Below are 21,282 nucleotides of genomic sequence, written 5' to 3'. Positions count from 1 at the left end.
TGAATTAAAACATTGTTTTTATGTTTTCTAATTTTATGGAATAGGTTTCTTTGAACTAAACTAAGATAAGATCATATAATACTGAACATTTTCTCTTTATATATCGTTCATACTTGCTGATATGTTAGAACAAAGATATATGATTCTATCAACAAGCTAACAGATATCTTCTAACTCCATGGATATTCTTGCAATGCTGAAATATGACCCTCGATAATTATCAAGATGTACAATATTTGCAGGACCTCAAATTAAGCTAAAGATTACAATTCCAAATACTAGCCCAATATTAGATTTTTCAATATAGCAACTAATAGTTAGAGTAGCAAGAGAACCAATTATATAAAATAAACGTGGACATTTTATTAATTTTTTTTGCTCATTTCACCATCAATGAAATTAAATCAACAAATTAGCTCAACAAGAATCCCACACCAAATCATGTTCAAAAAAAGAATCCCACAGTACATATATTCACTTCACGTTTAAGGGTTCTGTGACAAGCCCGAATCCAAAAGGAAATAATGGATCGTAATGCTCATCGCCAACATTCATCGGAAGCTGGTCGACGGTTTTGAACCACGTACGAGGTAGTTTTCCTGTAAAACCAAATTCACCATATAAAACATCAGCAACACCTTGTCCTTCAGAGCCCGGAATCCATGCAGCTACAAGTGCGTCAATTTGATCAAGATATGGTTGAATCACTACCGGACGACCAGTTATCAGAATAACAACACATTTCACAGCAGCACAAACGTTTTTAATTACTCTTGGCCCCGGCTCAGGAAGTGTCAAGTTGAAGCTATCTCCAACTACCTCTGAATATGGTAGTTCTCCGACTACAACAATGGCATATGAGAACTTATGCCTTTTCATGTAACCGGTATGAGGTTTTTCTTTGAAGATTATCTCGGTATCAGGATCAATAGTTTTCTTTATTGCTGAGAGAATTGTGGTACCTGATCCATGTAAAGACCATTCAGCGATGGTTACACAATTTTTGAAATGATCCTAATCTCTGTTTCAGACACTGATCCAAGTAATGGTTGACTAAAGTTGAATTCTGGACTTACCAGTTGTTAGGTTGCCACTTTTTCCTTGCCATTTGATAGTCCAACCACCACACTGGTATCCAAGATTGTTGGCATGAGTTCCTGCAACAATTATCTTCGATGCCTTTTTAGGAAGTGGTATTAAAGGTTTGCCTGCAGATTCACCATTCTTTAGCAGCACAAGAGATTTCCTCACCGCTTCTCTTGCTAGTTCTCTATGCTCCTATTGAAGTTAAGCAACGATGAATGTATTTATTATCTTGTATTAAAAGCTATAGACATAAGACCATGTGCTGCTTGTTCAGAATCCGACTAAAATAAGTTTTGAACTAACCCGGCATCCCAAGTACTTGGCCATGCTATAATCGGCCAGTGGGTTTTCGAACAAACCCAGCGTAAACTTTACCCTTAAAATCCGTTTCACAGCATCATCAATTCGAGGGATGGGAATAAAGTTATTTTTAACCAAATATGTTACTCCATCAATGAATTCTGTATAATTAAATGGAACCATAACCTGTAAATGCCGCCACCAAAAAAATTTCGAAAATGGGGAATTAGTAGATTTATATGAAAGTATTCATAAATAAATAAATAAATAAGCTCAACAAACCATGTCAATGCCAGCACCAACTCCTTCAAGAATTGAATATGTATAATTTGCATGAGGTGGAGAAGTAATTTGGTCAATACCCATATAATCAGATATCACAAATCCCTGAAATTTGCTTTCATGAAATCAAAACAAAAGCTGCAAAAACCAGAAAAATAATCTCGTTGAATCTTCTTGAAGAAGAACATATTCATACTTACTCTGAAGTTTAGCGTATTCTTAAGAAATCCAGTGATAAGATCGCGGTTAGCGTGCATCTTTACCCCGTTCAAACTCGAGTAGGAAACCATAATGGTTGCCACTCCTTTAATAACTGAATCATAATACGGTGGCATATGAATGCTAAGCATTCCATGATTGCTAATCTCCGTATTGTTACCATTTACGCCTTTAGTTGTTCCACCATCACCAACATAGTGTTTTGCACATGCCGCAACCTTTCCTCTATACCAAATACAAAGTTCCTTTATCGAGTATAAAAACTTATCCAATGAAACTATATTAGTGCATTAGCCGATCATGTAAAAAACTAATACTAGCTGCAGAAAATGTGGGGAACTTACTTTTCAGCAACATATGGAACACCCTTCCTAGAATTAACCGGTATATCTCCTTGAAGTCCCGGTATAATCTCAGTCATTTCTTGAACAATCTTAGGATTCTCACTATAGCTCTCATAACACCTGCCCCATCTTGGATCTCTGCATACCTACTAGCATAAACCAGATAAATTTTCCAAGTTCAAAAGTTCTTTTAGCTAAAATATATAGCAACTACGCTTGTTACCGCAATGCAAGGAGCAAAAGTGTAAGGAATTCCGGTTGCTCTCATTTCAAGGGCAGTTGCAGCACCAATTTTCTTGACCAGTTCAGGATCTCTGTGAAGAAACAGATGATTTAGCAATTTCAATAAATTGACTCTAAGTTACATTCACTTGCCTGGTGGCTCCAAGGCCAACATTATGTGGGAAAATTGTGGCTTTATAGGCAGTGTTGTGGCCATGAACTGCATCAATCCCATAAATCATCGGTATTCTAAGGCGTGTTGACGACGATCCTTTCTGAATCTCGTTGATCATATCCACCCATCTTTCAGGAGATGCGTGTGGAGCTGGGGCGCTACCTCCACCACTTAACACACTCCCTGTTGCCAAATATAGACAAGGCATTAAACAATCATGAAACAACATAATTAATGAAATGTAAGCTAGAAATAACCGAGAATATGGAATTAAAATAATCCAGGTGATTCTATTAGGGCAGAGCAAGTTGAACAATTCTAACATTTTACATGCAACTTTTACAAAAATTCAAACTTTATCCATCTTGTCTCGTCTCGACTCATCAACTAAATTTCCTAGGTCCGCCTCTCGATTGATGCATACCTATGAAGTACTTCTTCATGACCTTAGCCGACGCTACGGTAAGTTCGATTTGCACCATTTGACCAACCTTCTCCTCTAGGGTCATTCTTCTCAACAAATCCTCGATTCTTCGATTCAGAGGCCTTTTCGGGTCGGTGTATAATTTGTATTCTGCATCTACCATGATCCCCAAGCAATAAAAGACCAGAAGCAGAATCAAGAACACAGAGCTCTTCTTCATCTTGCCTCGATTCTGCCTAAATCGAGGAAAATTGTGAATGAGAAAATTGTTCAAGTCCAGTTTCAACGAAAAATTGTGAAGGAGCATTAAATAAATCAAGAAAAGCATACAAATTATCAAATGCAACCAATTTCAACAACTGCCCACAATTCACATGAACCATGAAACATTTAAATCTCCACATATGTTATGGACAACCCAAAAAAAAATTCAACACTTCTTGCAAAATCTAAAAAAACAGCTGGATTCCTTATCCAGTACTATACTAACATGTGGTGGGATTAAATCAAAATATTTGGCCCAAGAATGCAATACAGTGTTTATCCAAGAATGACCAAAAATGGAGTTCACGCATCTATGGTAGTTCTCCAAAATTTGAAGGAAATCACACTGAGGGAAGGCAGCAGAATTTATCTGAAATGTCCTGAAAATGAAGAATTTAGAGCGATAAATTGGAGGGATGGAGACGATAGGAGTCGATCGAGTAGGACGGGAAAGTTTAGTTAATTTGTTGTTTAGCTTCTACAATTTTGTCTTGGTAATCGGTACGCTCTGGATTCGCAGCAAGTGGAAAGAATGTCATGTTTCGTATGTGGGAAAATGCACTTACTACAGCCAAACAACGGTCCATTCTGAAAATAACACATGGAAATAACATCCATTTTAAAATTTTGTTCGAGATTTTATATGGATGGATTTGCCTCAAAATCAAACTTACTTTTACATTCCGTGTCTGTCTAGTTCGTTTTTTTTTTCTTTTTTAAAAAAATAATTGTTCACCTCAAGTCCACATTTTTTTCACAGATAAAAAAATCGATACAAAATATTAAAAATATGATATCAATATATAAAATATCATAATCAGTTGTTATAGATCTAGTATAAGTATAAAATTGCAGCAAATTTATTGATATCAACATTTGTTACACGTGTTTGAGTATTCAAAAATCATATATTAATATCATAACTAAAATATTTGGTACTCGCATATCATATATGAGTATCATAATTTCAATTTTCTGCATCGATTTTCATCCGAAAAAACAAATGTGTCATCAATATTAATACTTTCTGCACATGTTTGAGTACTCATTAATCATATGTTATTATCAGATCATATAGAGATTTAATACAAATTTAAGTTTGGACGTGGTTGTAATATCATTTAAATTATTTAAGTTGGTAATAACCCATTTGATTTCTCTAATCCACTCAATTAGATATAATTAGGATTACTTTTAAAAGCCCAACTAACTTTTCCAAACCTCTATAAATACGTAGCAAATCTTCCTGCATAATGCATATTTGGTGAATGATTTTCTAAATATTAAAAAGTTTATTTATGTAAATGAATCGACAAGTTCCCGCCGGATCCTGAGAGTAGTTGAGTCGATCGAGCTCTTCACATTCTGCCTGCCTACCATTTCAAAAACAATTGAAGTACCCTTAGTTAATGAGATTCGTTGGGAGTTAATGGTATGCAATTACAACCACCACATGTATCACTGCATCCTCAATGGAAGAATGAATAATTGTGCCCCTGTCCAATATACAGTATTGTCGATGACTTGTAACTCATTTTGATAAGAGTTTGGAATTAAGTCTTGTGTTCAAGATCTTATTAAAACAAACCATCAATTCTATTTGAAATTAATAGAATTTACATTATTTCAGGACTATATTTTACAAAAAAAAAAAAAAAAAACATACCCCTCAAACCTCAATCACCATTCAACCTTGAAGAATTCACAGAAGTAAAATATATATCACACTCGGTGGGCTATATCAAAGATTTTGACATGTAATTAATTACCATGTTCCTTGGACTCCAATTTTGCCCCCCTTTGATGCTTGCTTATTTGTGGTCCAAAGTTGTCTTAATTGTACGTAATATTTGAACTTTTAAGGGAAAGTGGTATAACACACTTGTCTATAAGGTCCATTGATATATCGAGTTAAATGGACTGAGATGACCTAATTCTTTATTTGCGTTGAAAGCATCTTCTCACCCCCACTTCTTATGTACAGTTTTTGTATTGACATCAGATACAAGTGTAGACAAAAAAAAAAAAAAAAAAAAAAAAAAGAGAGAGAGAGAGAGAATGAATATATATTGTACATCTATCTATTCTATTTCACTAAATCATAAGACTCAAAACACCCTTTAAAAACTACCTAGGTGTTTATGATTACACTTCAATTTTGTTCTTTTTGTTTATGCCAATGTTTTGTGTTGCCAGTTTCATAAATCCCGATTCTCCCTCATGATGCCGTCATTTCAGTCGATTGCCCCGAATTTCTATTTTGATTGTAGAGGGTGGTGACATTTGTGAGGTTGTTGGGTTCTTTGGTGAATTGTATTGATTTTTAGGTCGTTTTACAGTTAAAGTTAAAGATTGATTCATTGTTTTTTCTTTTATATATAAACCATTATTCATTGTATAGATGTTGCACATGGATTCAAGTGACACGAAAACTCCTATGAGACCATTTCTCTGATTAATGTTGTAACGCCTTGCTTTCTATTTTCAGGTCGTATTGTAATTGTATTGTGATCCATTAATGTTTGTCATTTATCTATGCTTTTAATACACGATTCAATCGATTTGCGATCACTCTTGAATTTTGGCTATACAATTCACACAGACGTTTGATATTGTGCGAAAAGAGATTCTAGCGCAAGTGTTGGATGAAGGAAAAGATGTTAATGAGGAGGTAGAATTTGCTACACTAGAATTCGAGATAAGCTGCAGTTCAACACAATACGAACTCGAAGATTATGAGTTTTTATCCAAATTAATTATTCACTTCTCAATTCTCGCTGGAATAATGTATTCGATGTGTACTTAGAAATAGAAGATTTTTGTAGAATATTGAAGATTATATATATTGTGGTTGTAACAAGTTTGATAAAATCCCTGCAGATTAATATAGGATTAGTCGCTCTTTTATCGCTTCTTTATGGCGATTTAAATTTTGGGGTGGTTAAATTTTATTATGTTTTCAATAAAAATTAACAATTTTTCCTTATGCAAGGTCTTCGACCTTCCCCATGTAACCTATAAGCAATCCAATATTTTTATTTTTGGTGCATCGAATTTGGCAATAATACTAAAAATAAATGTGAGTGCTTCTATTTTCTTTGGGAAGATAAACCAAGTTTTCAAATTCATATAGTTAATAATTTTATTTTTTATTTTTTGTCATGGGCAAAAGGTGTTAATGGAGCATTTTTATATGACAAATTATGTACATATACCAATATATTGAAATTTTTGTTTCGTTGATTGCTTAATTAAGTACAAGTAATCATTTTTTTTCCTATTTGGAAATAGTTTTTTCCACCATCTTATAACGCAAGACAGACATATAAACTACCAACTTCATATATGTTAGAGAAAATGTGCCGATGTTATTCGCGAAATCTCACCAACAATTACCATTCGCTTTTTTGCATTAACGAATGCTGCTCCCGAAGTTTTAACGTAATTAATTAGCAAAAAATATAAATATAGAAATTGTTTCTGTATTGCATATATATTTTAATAAAAATATATTTAAAAATAATATTGATATATAATAATGATTAAAAAATTTAACAGAAATTGTGTATAATCACAATTTATTACTTAGTTATTATGTTTAGTTGTTTTTTTAAATTTTGGTCGACGTTTTTCAGAACTTCAAATTCGTCATAATTGTGTAAATACTGAAATTTAATTATTCTCTTTTTAAATATATATTAGTAATTATATATTTTTCATAATATTAATATAAATAATATGTGAAATGTGGTATTCGGAATTTCATAAAACTAAAGGTAGATGATTAATTGGGTTAAATAAATTATTATTATTATTATTATTATTATTATTAAAAGAGTTTTTAATGGAAAAATTATGGGTGACACAAAAATCGGGTAGTATATGATGGGATTTTGGGGTCAGAGGGGTGGGGTCGGGAGTTGGTTTAAGCTGATGGATTTTTTAATAAGGGTCGATGAATTGAGACAAATAACCCTGTTTAAACATTAATTTAAAAGAATAGAATTCATTTATTAAAATAAATATAAGACCATCATACACTTTTTGTGAAATGGAGAATCTTTTTAAATTTGAATTCCACCACGGTTACTCAGTTTAAGGCAGAAAATGCCACCGGAGAAAAATTGTCAATTTAAGATCAGAAACATCACAAAATTGATGAGTTGGTGAATTAAAGTAATTTTTAAAATTTAATTCAAAAAGTTTTTTATTTAAAAAATATGAAATTCGCTAAGGGTCATAAAAAAAAAAAAAGAACACCGAAAGAGTGAACCATAGAGAATATAATATAGAGTTCAATGACGTGAAAAATTAAAAACAAAAATAGGAACAAGAAAATTTCCAAATGAGCGGGCTACAACTGCTAAACAATATTTCATCACATACAACAATTATTCAATAATTAGAAAACATTTCCTTAAATTTAACAAAGAACGCATTTGAGAAGCGTGATGCATCAAACACCTCATTTCGCGCTAGCAAGCTGAGTTCGGAGGAGTTTGGCAGCAGAGACCATATTTTCCAATGCAGGCTTCACTTCCCCGTACTTGCGAGTTTTGAGTCCACAATCAGGGTTCACCCACAAGATGTTGGTCTCGAGGACAGCAAGCATCTTGTTAATCCTGTCAGCGATTTCTTCGGTTGATGGTATCCTGGGGGAGTGAATGTCATACACGCCCGGTCCAATTCCAGCACCGTATTTCACGCCTTCACGGAAAACTGACAACAGCTTCTCATCAGATCGAGAGTTTTCGATGGTGATCACATCCGCATCCATGTCAATGATGGAGTGGATGATGTCGTTGAAGTTGGAGTAGCACATGTGGGTGTGGATCTGTTGATGAAACATTAGAAAACGAAATTTAGGAGCAAATTTTTATCGCTGACACAATGAAGTGCAAAGACTAAAGAAAAGTACCTGGGTAGTGTCCTCAACACCACAGTTGGTGATTCTGAAAGAGTGGACGGCCCAGTCCAAGTAGAAGGCATGCTCAGCCTTCCTTAGAGGCAAACCTTCTCTCAATGCTGCTTCATCAATCTGAATGACAGTGATGCCAGCTTTCTCAAGATCCTCGACTTCGTCTTTAATAGCCAAAGCAATCTGATAGCAGGTTTCAAACCTGAAATGCGGAATGTGAGTTAGAGTACATCTATTCTGATAAATTTGAGGGTCAGTTATTTATGTATATACCTAGGTTGGTCGTTTCGTACAAAAGACCAGTTGAGAATGGTTACAGGGCCAGTAAGCATTCCTTTCATTGGACGCTTAGTCATACTCTGGGCAGCAGTGGACCAGAAGACTGTCATTGGCTTGGGACGACTCACATCACCGTAAATGATTGGTGGCTTCACACAGCGAGATCCATAAGATTGTACCCATCCATTAGCGGTGAAGGCAAAACCAGACAATTGTTCTCCAAAGTACTCAACCATATCGTTCCTCTGGAATTTAAATAGTAAAAAAACATTAAAGGCAATATTAAAACAAATATTTCATCATAGATTCACTTGTTAAAAAGTGTGACATGACATTTAATTTATTTGTTACATTTCTATTGGGTTTACCTCTGGCTCTCCGTGAACAAGGACGTCAATGTCAAGATCTTCCTGAAGCTTGACAACTTTGTTGATCTCCTCTTTGATTGATTTAACATACTCCTCCTCCGAGATCCTAGAATGAAGGATTTTCACCTTTAAAATATGGGCTTTTAGAAAAAGCAGAATCACATAAACAAAAAATCACTCACTTCTTGGCTTTGTATTCTCGGCGGACTCTTCTGAGTTCTATGGTCTGAGGGAAAGAACCAATTGTGGTGGTTGGGAGGATCGGAAGGTTGAGCTTCTTTTGTTGAGCATCAAGCCTAGAACTGACATTTGTAGCACGGCGATGATCAGAACCTTTCAGAGCAGCAGCCTGGTAGACATCAAAGAGATTCCGCAGGTAAGTGCAAACAATTTTAGGATCACATTGAATCAAATAAAAAGTATGCAGATCAATCTCTTACAGCCTTTTGGACAGCTTCATTGGTGACCCTAGGAGATGATTTTCTGGAAGCCTGAGCTTCAGAATTTGCAGCGAAGAATGCCTGAAACGTAAATAACATCCAAATGTGCACATTAGTACTAGCATAGCCATTTTTAAAACCGAGTCACCGACCTACCAAAAATGGCAAAAACTCATATGGAAATATTGATGATGTAACATTTATACGAAATTAAAAACAAAAAAATGCCCAACAGCCTCAATTTAAAGGATAGCAGTTGTGACATAGACCTCATCCTTCTTTCCAGCCAATGCCTTCGCCAGAGCATCTACTTCAACCACTTTTTCTGCAGCAAATGCGAGCCAGGACTTAATTTCTTTATCCAGCTTAGGTTCGTTCACAAGATCAACAGCCGTGTGGAGAAGCGAGCAGGAGGTGGACACAATAAGCTTGTCTGCAGTCAGAATTGAACAAAATTGTTTATCACAGAAAAATTGTTACCTAATACAGGAGTCAGTCAACGTACCCTTTCCGACAATGCTTTCAAGAGATTGCAGGGTGATGAGAGACGCATTGAGATCATTAGCCCAAACGTTCCTTCCATCAACCGCCCCAGCAAAGAGGAATTTTCCATAAGGGAATCCACTCTTTATCAAATCAATGGTCTTGGTTCCACGTACCAAGTCAAAACCAAAACCCGTGACTCCACTAAGTGAGGTAAGGGTTTTGAATGCAGCCGCAGGGACATCAGCAAAATATGTCTCCACTAGAACACTTAGTCCAGATAAGCTTGATTCTAGTTCAGCATACGCCTTTGTGAATGCTTCCAATTGGTGAGCCTCGAGATCCAAAACAAGGGTAGGCTCATCAAATTGAACCCATGAAGCACCTGCTGCCTTCAACTCAGCGATAACTTCTCTGCAGGACGAGATACATATAAAAGCCAGAAACGATCTGATAAAGTGAACAAGGAGAGACATCTTGAGATGACTTAAAATCTAAATATAGTTCTCACTTGTATATTGGAAGAATTTTGTCGAGCAAAGAAAGAAGAGGGAAAGTTTTTTCAACACCCTTGGCTGGCTTAGAAAGCAACAAGTAAGTAACAGGGCCAATAAGCACTGGAACAGTATCAATCCCAAGCTGCATGAAAGTGAAGTTCATCAGGATGCAGAACGAAGCAAACCCATGATTAAGAAACAACAGACATAAATAGTTCGACTACATTTAGAGCACTAATACACAAGACACGAAGACTTTAATTGTCATCATTTAGAAGAAAAGACACCTATTCTATTCTATTCTAAAATTGGTGGAATCTATCTCATACCCTTTTAGCCTCTTTGTATTCATTCACTGCCTTGTGAGAAGCATAAGAAAATTTCACATCAGGTCCCAATTCTGGGACAATGAAGTGGCTGCATTAACATGCCATCAGAATTAGTTAGATGACCAGTAGCAGGGGAAAAAAAAGAAAACATTTATGGAAACTTGGTCCATCACTTACTAGTTGGTGTCGAACCACTTGGTCATTTCCATGGCAGGAACAGAGGCATTTCCTCTAGCCATAGAAAAGTAGGTGGAGAAACCAATCTCACCACCATTCCAGTTGTATCTTGGAGGGACAGCACCAAGCATTGCAGTTGTATCAAGCACCTGATCATAGTAAGAGAATGTGTTGCTGGGAATGTACTTGATCCCAGCTTCAGACATCTGCTTCCAGATGGATGATCTGAGATCAGCAGCTACCTTCTCCAAATCCTCAGCACTGCTCTTGCCATCCCAGAAAGATTCTAGAGCAAACTTCAACTCTCTCTTAGGACCCATACGGGGATATCCAACAATGTGAGACGCCATTGTTCTGGTTTAAAAAATTCAATCAGATCGAAAATTATATTTTTAGATATAAATACACCAGCACAAAGGATTTGCCATGGACCACAAGCAAACTAGTCAATTCATACATTAATTCTGAAAGTAATCAACATCATATGCTTTCAGTAACCTTTTATATATTATTTTCATGGTAGCGCCACGTCAGATACTAATAACAAAAACGTTCTTGCACCTCATTAGGCATGCCATCTATGTGCTAGTTTGCTGTCATTATCTCACAACTACGATGTAACAAATAAACAAATTCAACATTTACATGTACTAGCACTACTGATTGAAACCAAAATTATACAGAAGGGAAGGTTCTTAAGGTTAGCTTATGTATGCTTACAGCTTTTAACGGAATCTAGATCAATGAAAAAAGATGAAACAAGAAATGCAAACTACAATATAAGCCTCGTAACTGATAGTCATAAATAGTAAGATGAAGTGCTATAAATTCTTAGATCCTCCAAGTTCCATAAGAAAATTTTCCAGATCCAGTAACAGGATTCCAGTAATTGCTCGAAACTCGAGAGCCAGACACAATGCCGACGAATTTGATTGAACTATAGACACGCATTAACCACTTCGTGTGAGATCTAATCGGGAGGAAAAACTTCTAACCCAGATCTACAACGTCCACATCCCCCAAGACAAACAACAACCATTTATAGCATATCCACACAATTCTCATCACAAGTCCACCCCCATGCCACGTCACAGCACATTTACCGCATCGAGATTTCAGCATACACAAACCCGAGATCAAAACCAAACAATTCAACTCAATCATGACACAATCAAACGAAGATTAAAACATCGTAATCCATAACCAGATCACACAAACGCAATGACAACGAACTCTCACCAGTATCTGATCCAACCAAACCTTCCAAAATGCAGAAAACTATCCGAAAACAGGAAAACTACAAAATCAAATGGTGCAAACTATTCCTAGCCGGGGAATTAGAAGAAAAACAAACGAAAAAGTGAAATATAAACATGAAACGAGTGGCGCGAACACCGCGAGGGACATAGAATTCGTACCTAATGCACAAGAAATAGATGGATACGGGCAACGGTTCCTTTGAATCGACGGTTGAGACTTGAGAGAGAGAAGGGGGCAAAACGCGAGTGTAGGGAGGGGAATGGCGGGGTTATTTATAGTACAATATTTATCTGCTGCGGTAGATCTAGGAAAGTGACATCTGCCCGTTTTCTGTGTAGCCAATCAGTTAGTCTTTTTATTCGTTTTATTGTATGTAAAACTTTGACTGGGGACGGATTTAATGACGCGCGCTTTGAGCACGTGTTTCGCACCCGTGTCTTCCTCTGATAGTTGCCAAACTTGTAGTTTGTACTCATGATTTCAAATTTTTAATTTTTAATGTTAAAAAAATTATAAAATTTAAGAATTCTAAATAGTTTCGTAATTTCAATAATAATTATACTGAATTTCAGTAAACTTGAGATGATTGTAATTAGAATTCCTCAAATCCTCATATCATAATGATTCAAAAACAACATATTTCCTTTGAATTTCAATTCAAATACTTTGATTCTTATCTTAAATTTACATTGGGGAAAAAAAATCGATGTTCTAACCAAAAAAATAGTTGCACGCGCGTCATTGATGCGTGAACAAATTACGAATCAGGGGGAGGGTAAAAGTTTCGGTGGACTTTATCTTAAGAGTTGGTGGCTGCGGTTGGTGGCTAACCATCTGAGATATTTCTATATTTCGGCCCTATTGATTGCCGAAAATAGCCTCCGAGTTATTACATATGACTTAGATGTATATGTCTCACGAGTAGGTATTATGGTAACTGCGCCACCCAGTTGCAATATTTTTTCAGCTTTATAAATAATACTACGGATTTTTTTATATATATACTAACTTGATTCAAAGTTATACTTCAAATATTTTATCATTAACACGACTCGGAAATATATTAATCATACTTATATTTTTAATAGTTTAACGTCTTTAACACTCAAGTAATTATTTCATTTTTATTAAAAACATAATGACACAATTAATATTATCAACAAAATAGGTAACCAGATTGCTTCATTTTTTAAAATACCCTATCCCGACTTTAAAAAATATTTATTATAATTCAGTTTTGAATCCGTAATTCATATCAAATTCAAGATTTTGACACAATATGTGTATGAGTCATTGCTTGAAAATATCATATTACTTTTTTATTATATATATGGGTAGAGTTGACTCGTCTCACGAATAAAGATCCGTGAGACCGTCTCACACAAGATCTAATCTTTTATTTATTTTTATAAAACTTTTGAGAATATGAGTTTTTTTAGCAGATAGAGGCATAGAGCAAAAGGTAAAAAAAATTACACCTTTAAACGAAGGGGAATAAATAACTATGCCAAAATCTTCGACATGCATGATATACAGGGACGGAGACAATGGGAGACGAATGAACGTAACCGTTCCCTCAATTTTTAAATTTTATTGACTAGAGACCTAAAAATAATTGTATTTTTTCACTTTCTTCTTTAATATTTGTTTTTTCCCCCCAAAATTTTTTTTTTTAAATTTTTTTCCCTCGACCTCTATTTTTTGGCTCCGATATTTGACGAGAAACTGCGAGATAGCTTATGATAGACAAACAAAATTGTGTTATGATTCGTACAGGAAAATAATCGGAGGTCGATAAAATTTTTTGCATTAAATAGATAACATAGGCACACCTAAGCAAGTGAGGAAATTCAACCATGATTTATGCTGCTTCTAATTGATGTGATTAAGATACGACTATTAATCCCAACTCATTCAATGTTTATTTATAAAAAAAAAAGAAATTTTTGTTAAAAATAATCGAATTTGCACATGATTTTTATTTCTTAATTTGAGTAAGAATAATATCATTCTTTCACAATATTTGGTCTGAATAAAAGACAAGAAAATGACAAAATTGTGATTTTTCATTTAATTGTTAATCAATCAAATATAACATTTTATTATTTTATCCATAATCATTTTATATCTATTTTAATAATAGCATTATATGTTAATCTCAAAAGTAAACGCAACCGTAGAAAATTATTTTATTTAATTACTTTCTAATAAGACGTGGTAGGAGAGTGGAGATGGCGTGTCCACTACAAATTTTAGACTCGATTTCTATTGGTTTTCCATTTTTACTATATTTTTTTATCAAATGGCGTAAGTTCGAGTCAATTTTTTTTTCTTTTTTAATATGCAATATAATTTTAATAATTTTAACCAATAGTAGGCATCGCCAATTTCAAATAAGTTAATTAAAGTAAAAATTATAAATTAATATAATTATGTGAGAATACTCATGAAAATTTTATGATTGTTAACAAGTTCATACAAGTTTATGAAGTAAATTGTGTACTTATGTTCTCACTCAAATTTTCACTCCAAGTAAAATTTCATTCGATGCACAAGTTTTAAAAATATTATTTTAATATAATTAATTTAATTTTGTGTATAATAATTTAATATGTGGCATTCTAGTTTAAGAGAGTATTTAGAACATCTTCTACTTTTAAATAAATGATTAAATCTATAGATTATGAAGAAATGAAATAAAATTGTAAGTGTGTAATGTAATCTGAAAACAAAAGTGAAGAAATAAATATTGAGTAGTGTTTGATAAATAATTCATTCTAACATGAATTTGTTACTACAATTATTTTTATAAAATCATAATCAGCATGACACAAGATTATGAATTTAATCGGAAGCTAACTCATAATCCGAGTTTTTTTAAAAAAATAGAAAACCAATATTTTTAATCAAAACTAATAATAAATTTTTAGTGCAAACTGTCCCTAAATTTATTTTATGGACAAAAATTATCTATTATACAAAACTATTAGTTTTACGCATGATCGATTATCATATGAAACATATTTTCACTGAAATATTGTGAGAGTATGTTTATGATGATTGATGTTTGATGTTCTCTCATTTATATATTTGTTTATTCGTGCAAATCTCTCGATCCATCTTCACGTATAGATCTAAAAACCTTGAACTCATATAAAAAAATTTACCACCAGATAAACCTATTAAAAAATACAATACAATACAATACGTGCAACATCGTCGATATCTACTTGGTTTTACATCACGCATATTGGTTCCAAGACCCTCCTTTACATCATCTGACATTCTATGTGTACCTCGAACAATATTTTGTGTATTATGTATTTCATCTCAAACTTAAATAAAAATTCGGTAATGCAAAATTTTGTATATTTAAATTTTTTTAATATTTTTGTGAAAAAAAATTATCAATATACTAAGCATAGGATATGATATAAATAATATTAAATGTTATGATCAATACAGCGATATGAAAAAGAAGATTTACTTTGGGTGAATTTTTTTATTTGAAAATGGAATTACTTGTTTATTTGCGATTATATTTTATTTTATATGTTTTAATACTTAATTTAACGTTTTTCTACCACAAGAAAGGCCGCGGAATGTTCGCCTTTCGCAAAACCCTAACTGGCCATTCATCTGCTACCACTCTTCCGCAATAATTGATTTCTCTACCGGTTTGATTACGGTAATCGGCGATGAAATTTCTCAAATCTTCAATTTAGTACTCATGTTGCGCATTTTATTTCATTTTGGTTCTGTGGATGTATTATTTAGTTTTGCTGGTAAAAATGCTAACATACCGGATGTATGTATCAAGGGGCTGTTTAGATTGCTAAATATTAACTTTTAGTTCTTTTTTATTTTGTTTTGGGGTGCAATTTGATATGAACCGTCAGAAAAATGGACAGCTTGTTTCAGAAGACAAAATTGTCGAATGTACTTATTTAGCTCATATTTGAGGTTGCATAATTATGAAGTCTGATGATGTAGAAAGATATCATTGAATTTGTATTGAGCTAATGCCAAGAATAATTGCAAATATGTTAAAGTTAACCTGTCTCTAAGTATTCTGTGGTCTGAGTTAAAAAAAGGCCATCATTTTTTTTACTGGCATAATACAGTGGTGCCGTTTGTAAAACTTTACGGTTCAAAATTTATGCATAACCATACCCGTGGTCTGATAACCGAGTAGAAACACTGTGGAAGGGTATGGTATGGAACTAAGAATGAAAACTTGGTTTTTTAGTTTTTTTAAAAATTATATTCACGTGCTGCTTTTAAAATTGTGATGCTGTGTTTCCTCCCTGTCGTGCAGCATCAGCATCTTAATCATACTGCAAAATAAAGGGGAATCTTGAGTTAAATTCTTTTGCGTTTTCAATTCTTAAGTGATCGATTTAGAAATACTTGTGCATGTTTTTTTTTCCTGGTAATATGTCTGGATGGCGGTTTAACTTAACCTTATTTAATTTGAAGCAGAATCTGGTCAAGATCCTGGTAGCAGTGGTGCAAAACGCCCAGTTCCTTGTTTATATTGGAGATAAGATGTCTCTTGGCCTCGGACTTGAGTCTCTTGTTGATCGTAAAACTTTTGAACCTTTTATTGGATAAAAAAATCATTTTAATTATTTTATGCTTAGCTTATGAGTATTGCGTTAGTAATTTCAGTATAATGATGCTGTATGATTGGAGTAGGTTTTTCTTCCCCTTTTTTGGCATTGGAGCCCTTGTGCCAATTGTTTGAGCTAGTATTGTTTCTATGGCCTCTTGTCACCGAGTTCTATGAGTCAATTTATTAACCAAAAAAAGAAAAACAAATTATTGAATTGATTCTTGACATGATGGATGTGGTTCTATAATTGATTCTAGATAATTCATATTTTTTTTTGAAACAGTTCTATCAACTACCTACCCAATAGGCTAACATTTTTCTATAGGCTGCCTTGGTTTTATCATCCGATCGAAGTTGAGAATAAGTGGTTGTGTTTTTTTCCTGGGCATTAATCTTATCATTTTGATGCAATGAATAGAATGGGACCTCTTTGCTTTTGATGAGTTTGTTTGGCTGTCCTCTATCCTACTAGAAAAAGAAAGAACTTAATTATAGTTGTATTCTTCTCATAATTACCCAGAATATGTATTTTTCTCGTCATCATTCAAAGTTCTGGACATTCTTGGGTTGCCTAATTTTCTATTTATAACATCTTTTCCTTGTTCATGTTATTGTCAGAATTAATTTCGGTAATCACAAATGATGGGAGAAATATCGTGGTGAGCTTCATGTTTAGAACTTAGAAGTGAGACACCTGCAGTGAAGGTTATATTGTTTTACCAAATTTATGTATCCTTCATGCAGGGAATTTTAAAAGGTTTTGATCAAGCTACCAACATGATTCTTGATGAGTCTCATGAACGTGTATACTCGACCAAGGTTTGACATCTTGCGAACATTTTAACTTGCATGTGATAGCTTCTTTGACAGCTAGTTGAATTTTTTTTCCAATGCATGTTGGAATCACGTGAATACAATTTTCCCCATTTTCTATCTGTTTATTACTTAATTTTGTTCTACCTGTTAATTTACTTACCTGAATTGCAAAAATACTTGAGTTTATATGGTCATTTTTACTCTGCATTTTGTTATGTTTACCATAAACTCCAAAAGCTTTAATGGATTCTGACTTTTTTGATCTGCTGATCCTCTCATTTTTAGGAAGGTGTGCAGCAAATTGTGCTGGGTCTCTACATTATAAGGGGTGATAACATGTATGTTCTTATTTTACAGTTATCGTTTTAACATCATTATGTTTGGATAAAAGATTTGGTAAATAAAATGAGTGACTACACAGACAAATATTTTCCTTTTAACGAGATTATTAATGAAGAAAACATAAGGAAATGCTTGTACATCTATCGCTTATGATTTAGCTTTGGTAATTACGTTGTGAGTTATCCCTTTTTTAGTTACTAACAAAAAAACAATCAAAATATCTCAGTAAATGGAATTGATTTTCTTGAAAGAACAATGAAATGGATATCAGTTTCATCACTTTTCCTTTTGCACAACATCCTCAATAAAATCCCAGATCCTGACCATCTTTTACATCTAATATCTAGGTCTTTTTTTCATTCACGAGTCCTTTTGTTTTTTATTGTACTCCATAGAAGCGTCGTTGGAGAATTAGACGAAGATCTGGAGGCTCGATTGGATTTGACGGAACTACGAGCTCATCCTCTTAAGCCGGTTGTCCATTAATTCTCTTGCAAGCATGTGCAATGTTGCTAGAATTAGTGGTGGACGCAGCAAAACTTACCGGTTAAAAAGTGGGGAAGTCATGAGAACTTCTGGAACGTGTATCTATGTTGCGATTCTCTGCTACCTAGTACAGTAGTACCTACTTTAGCCTGCCCCTGGCACGTTTCTTATCCTATGAGCAGTGATTAATTTGGTTTCCTTTATCGTTGTCAGTGACTTGAACATGGCTACGATAGCTTGTGGGTGTCAGGTGTTTATCGACATGCTATATTTCGTTCTACACAGTTTATCGATCACAATTCTATGTTTGTTGCGACAGTTTCTAATATTTGATATGATATGGATGGCGTAACCGTGTAAAGTGTGAATCGCATATGTGGCTAGGGTGGGCAATCTTTTATCGGGTATCAGGTACACCCGATTGGGTCGGGTTTTTTTTTTTGAAAAAATTCGGGTTCAGGTTAACTTGTAAAGTCGGGTCCTTGTTACGGTTCATCCTCCCCAATTGATTTTTTAAAGCCACGCTACTTTACTGGGATATCAATCATGTGAAGCGAAAATACTTAAAATCACGATAACTAAATTGTTCCAGTATATTGTGATCGACATCGTTATTGGTTCAGGTGTAAGCTCATAACTAAATTAGTGCTTTAAAGTCAGTGCATATCCATTTTACCTTATTTGGCATACCCTGAGTGCACATCCATTTTAACATTCGATGGAAGCGATTAATTTTGATTTAACCCATTGAATCATATTAATACCCTAGACAAAAGCTGATGCCGAAGATTCTTAAATTAAAAGAAAATAAATTATTTGGCAATATGCATAATGAAGTTTGCACACTTGAATGTGGCAAACAATAAAATATCTGGCATCATCCCAAATTCCATCGAACTTCTATGAGGATTATTCAATGAAAAACTACTTGGGATGGCTTGGGGAAAGCTTGCCTTTTCTGAGGATTCTCAGTTTAGGCTCGATCTTGCCTTTAGTATTACATAAAATATTCATCTTTGTTTTTAACAAGTTAAACAAAATTTATAAATATGAACAAAAAAGTCTTCGTGAATATGCTGTCAAAGTTGACTCTATCTATTCTCAAAGATTGGAGATTACAGATTAGTAGGGCCAAAGACTTAAGTTACTCGAACCGAGGTCGAAGTTCAGCTAAGTTGGAGCAGCTCGACTAACAAATCATTTAGCTTAAACTCGAATTGATTGGAGCTCTTATGTATCGAAGTTGGAAGAATGGACGTTCAGAAATCAGAATAAATTAACGCACCATTTGTTTGTCCTTCAATGGAAATACAGAGACAAACACAGAGTCGCCTGAAAAATAAAATTTTCATCTTCTTTTTTATGCAACAGGCATATATCCTGGGAATGTGATACCCGTCTCAGAATGAAAGGGAGACTGAGTTGGTATAGTAGGGACAATCATCGAATCAGGACGTTACATAGAAATACTTAGGTCATTACAAAAACAAATAAAACGCATTCTAAGGTCTCGCTGAGCCAATTTTTTGTCCTCATAAGTCAAACCACATCAAATCTGTGAACCAATCCTGTAGTAAATTTAAGTTCACATAAAGTTTGACGAAAAATACAAGATCAGTCATGTGTTGCATCCCCATTTATACGAGTCCATATTTTATAAATTTGTAAATATTCTGCCACGAGCAGCTGAGTACTAATGCATTTCATCTATTCAACCCCTGAAGCATGGCTGCATTATAACCGGTGGTCAAATTTAAGAAAAAAGCAAGAACCATCCTTTACAGATTTCAAGCATCTTCTGGTATATCCCAATTGATTGATTCGAAATAGACAGCTACTCCATCCCGTATCCAAAGAGCTACACTGGTCTCGTGATAATCTAATCTAAGGAAAGAAAAATGACGATAAGACATTTTTTTATATTCTAATTTTTATGCTGGTGTGACACAAGAAAATATCGTTATGACATTAAAAAATATTGATTTATTAGATATTACGTCAACAATTAGATCAAAATAGCTGAAAAGTCAACCAAAACCAAAACCAAACGAAAATTTAATATACAAAAACTCAAAATTGGACAAGTCAATGGACTTAAAAAAAATCAATTTTCACCAAATGTAAATTACCCAAATATTGGATAGTTATATTTACAATTTATTCTCTATTTTTTCATGAATTTTTTAATAAATTTGTACTCGTATACTATAATTATTATATTTACTAATGAAAGACGCATACACATTGCGTATATAAAATAATGATCACAATACATATAAATTAAATGACAATATGAACACAAATTTTTATAATGTCATTATTTTTTAAGTTAATCAAATAATATTAAAAATTTAATACGAAATTGTGTTAAATTCAAAAGAACTATGTTAAATTTAGAAGAGATGTTTTGTTTTGTTTTGTTTTTTTTTTAATGTAAAATGCAAAGTGTTTCGATGAGAGTTTTTTATTGGGACATTGGATATGAAAGATAATTATAAAATAAAATATTTTGACGTACTCGAATATAGTTTTTACTATAGTCTCATTTTTATAAAATAGAATAGATATATATGATTATTATGAACAATGGAGTCTGCTCGAATACACGCACAGTTTGTATGAACATTAATAACTTTATTTCATCCATCTGATAACGAATGGTAAAAACTGAGAACTAAATGTCAATCGAAGACAAAACCTCAGACAAAAACTCCAGTATGCCACCACCACTTTCTGTCAACTCCTCCAACGCACCGCCACCCTCCTCCGCTGCAGCGGCACCTTCTTCGGCCAAAAACGTCTCCAATACCCCACCGGATTCTCCTTCTTCTCCCACTTCGATGTCTTCACCTTCTTCTTCCTCCTCTTCGCACTCTTCTTCACCATGATGATTTCCGCCATGCCCGCCTCCCAATAGCTTCTTCTTCATTTTATGCATGAAATCCGTCAAATGGCC

General features: G+C 34.0%; 3 protein-coding genes across 5 annotated transcripts; 1 reads left to right on the top strand and 2 right to left on the bottom strand.

The window, feature by feature from the left end:
• Positions 1–360: 360 nt before the first annotated feature.
• On the bottom strand, positions 361–3,515 carry LOC140971524 (uncharacterized). Its single transcript, XM_073433826.1, has 10 exons — positions 3,383–3,515; positions 3,053–3,288; positions 2,607–2,811; positions 2,455–2,545; positions 2,232–2,377; positions 1,869–2,112; positions 1,669–1,773; positions 1,390–1,572; positions 1,077–1,278; positions 361–962 (listed from the first exon to the last, which is right to left on the bottom strand). The coding sequence occupies exons 1-10, from the start codon at positions 3,454–3,456 to the stop codon at positions 475–477; spliced, it is 1,974 nt and encodes a 657-aa protein (XP_073289927.1). The 5' UTR covers positions 3,457–3,515; the 3' UTR covers positions 361–474.
• Positions 3,516–7,586: 4,071 nt separating this feature from the next.
• On the bottom strand, positions 7,587–12,375 carry LOC140971523 (5-methyltetrahydropteroyltriglutamate--homocysteine methyltransferase). 2 transcript variants are annotated; one of them, XM_073433824.1, is made up of 12 exons: positions 12,226–12,375; positions 10,808–11,161; positions 10,631–10,718; positions 10,316–10,443; positions 9,827–10,218; positions 9,591–9,754; positions 9,322–9,402; positions 9,064–9,230; positions 8,882–8,987; positions 8,508–8,758; positions 8,235–8,436; positions 7,587–8,150 (listed from the first exon to the last, which is right to left on the bottom strand). In XM_073433824.1, exons 2-12 carry the CDS (start codon positions 11,155–11,157, stop codon positions 7,782–7,784), a joined length of 2,298 nt encoding a protein of 765 aa, XP_073289925.1. In that variant the 5' UTR covers positions 11,158–11,161; positions 12,226–12,375; the 3' UTR covers positions 7,587–7,781. The 2 variants fall into 2 exon arrangements, with proteins under 2 accessions (XP_073289925.1, XP_073289926.1); XM_073433825.1 differs by lacking the exon at positions 12,226–12,375 and adding an exon at positions 12,047–12,066.
• A 3,257-nt stretch (positions 12,376–15,632) lies between these two features.
• LOC140971522 (sm-like protein LSM8) lies at positions 15,633–18,639 on the top strand. 2 transcript variants are annotated; one of them, XM_073433823.1, is made up of 7 exons: positions 15,651–15,755; positions 16,386–16,429; positions 16,550–16,652; positions 17,301–17,341; positions 17,427–17,501; positions 17,784–17,836; positions 18,236–18,639. In XM_073433823.1, exons 3-7 carry the CDS (start codon positions 16,616–16,618, stop codon positions 18,324–18,326), a joined length of 297 nt encoding a protein of 98 aa, XP_073289924.1. In that variant the 5' UTR covers positions 15,651–15,755; positions 16,386–16,429; positions 16,550–16,615; the 3' UTR covers positions 18,327–18,639. The 2 variants fall into 2 exon arrangements, with proteins under 2 accessions (XP_073289923.1, XP_073289924.1); XM_073433822.1 differs by lacking the exon at positions 16,386–16,429 and having other exon boundaries at positions 15,633–15,755.
• Positions 18,640–21,282: the final 2,643 nt, after the last annotated feature.

Source organism: Primulina huaijiensis, chromosome 2 (assembly GCF_012295235.1).
Source record: "Primulina huaijiensis isolate GDHJ02 chromosome 2, ASM1229523v2, whole genome shotgun sequence".
Classification (NCBI taxonomy): domain Eukaryota; kingdom Viridiplantae; phylum Streptophyta; class Magnoliopsida; order Lamiales; family Gesneriaceae; genus Primulina; species Primulina huaijiensis.
This window is presented reverse-complemented; position numbering and strand designations above follow the sequence as displayed.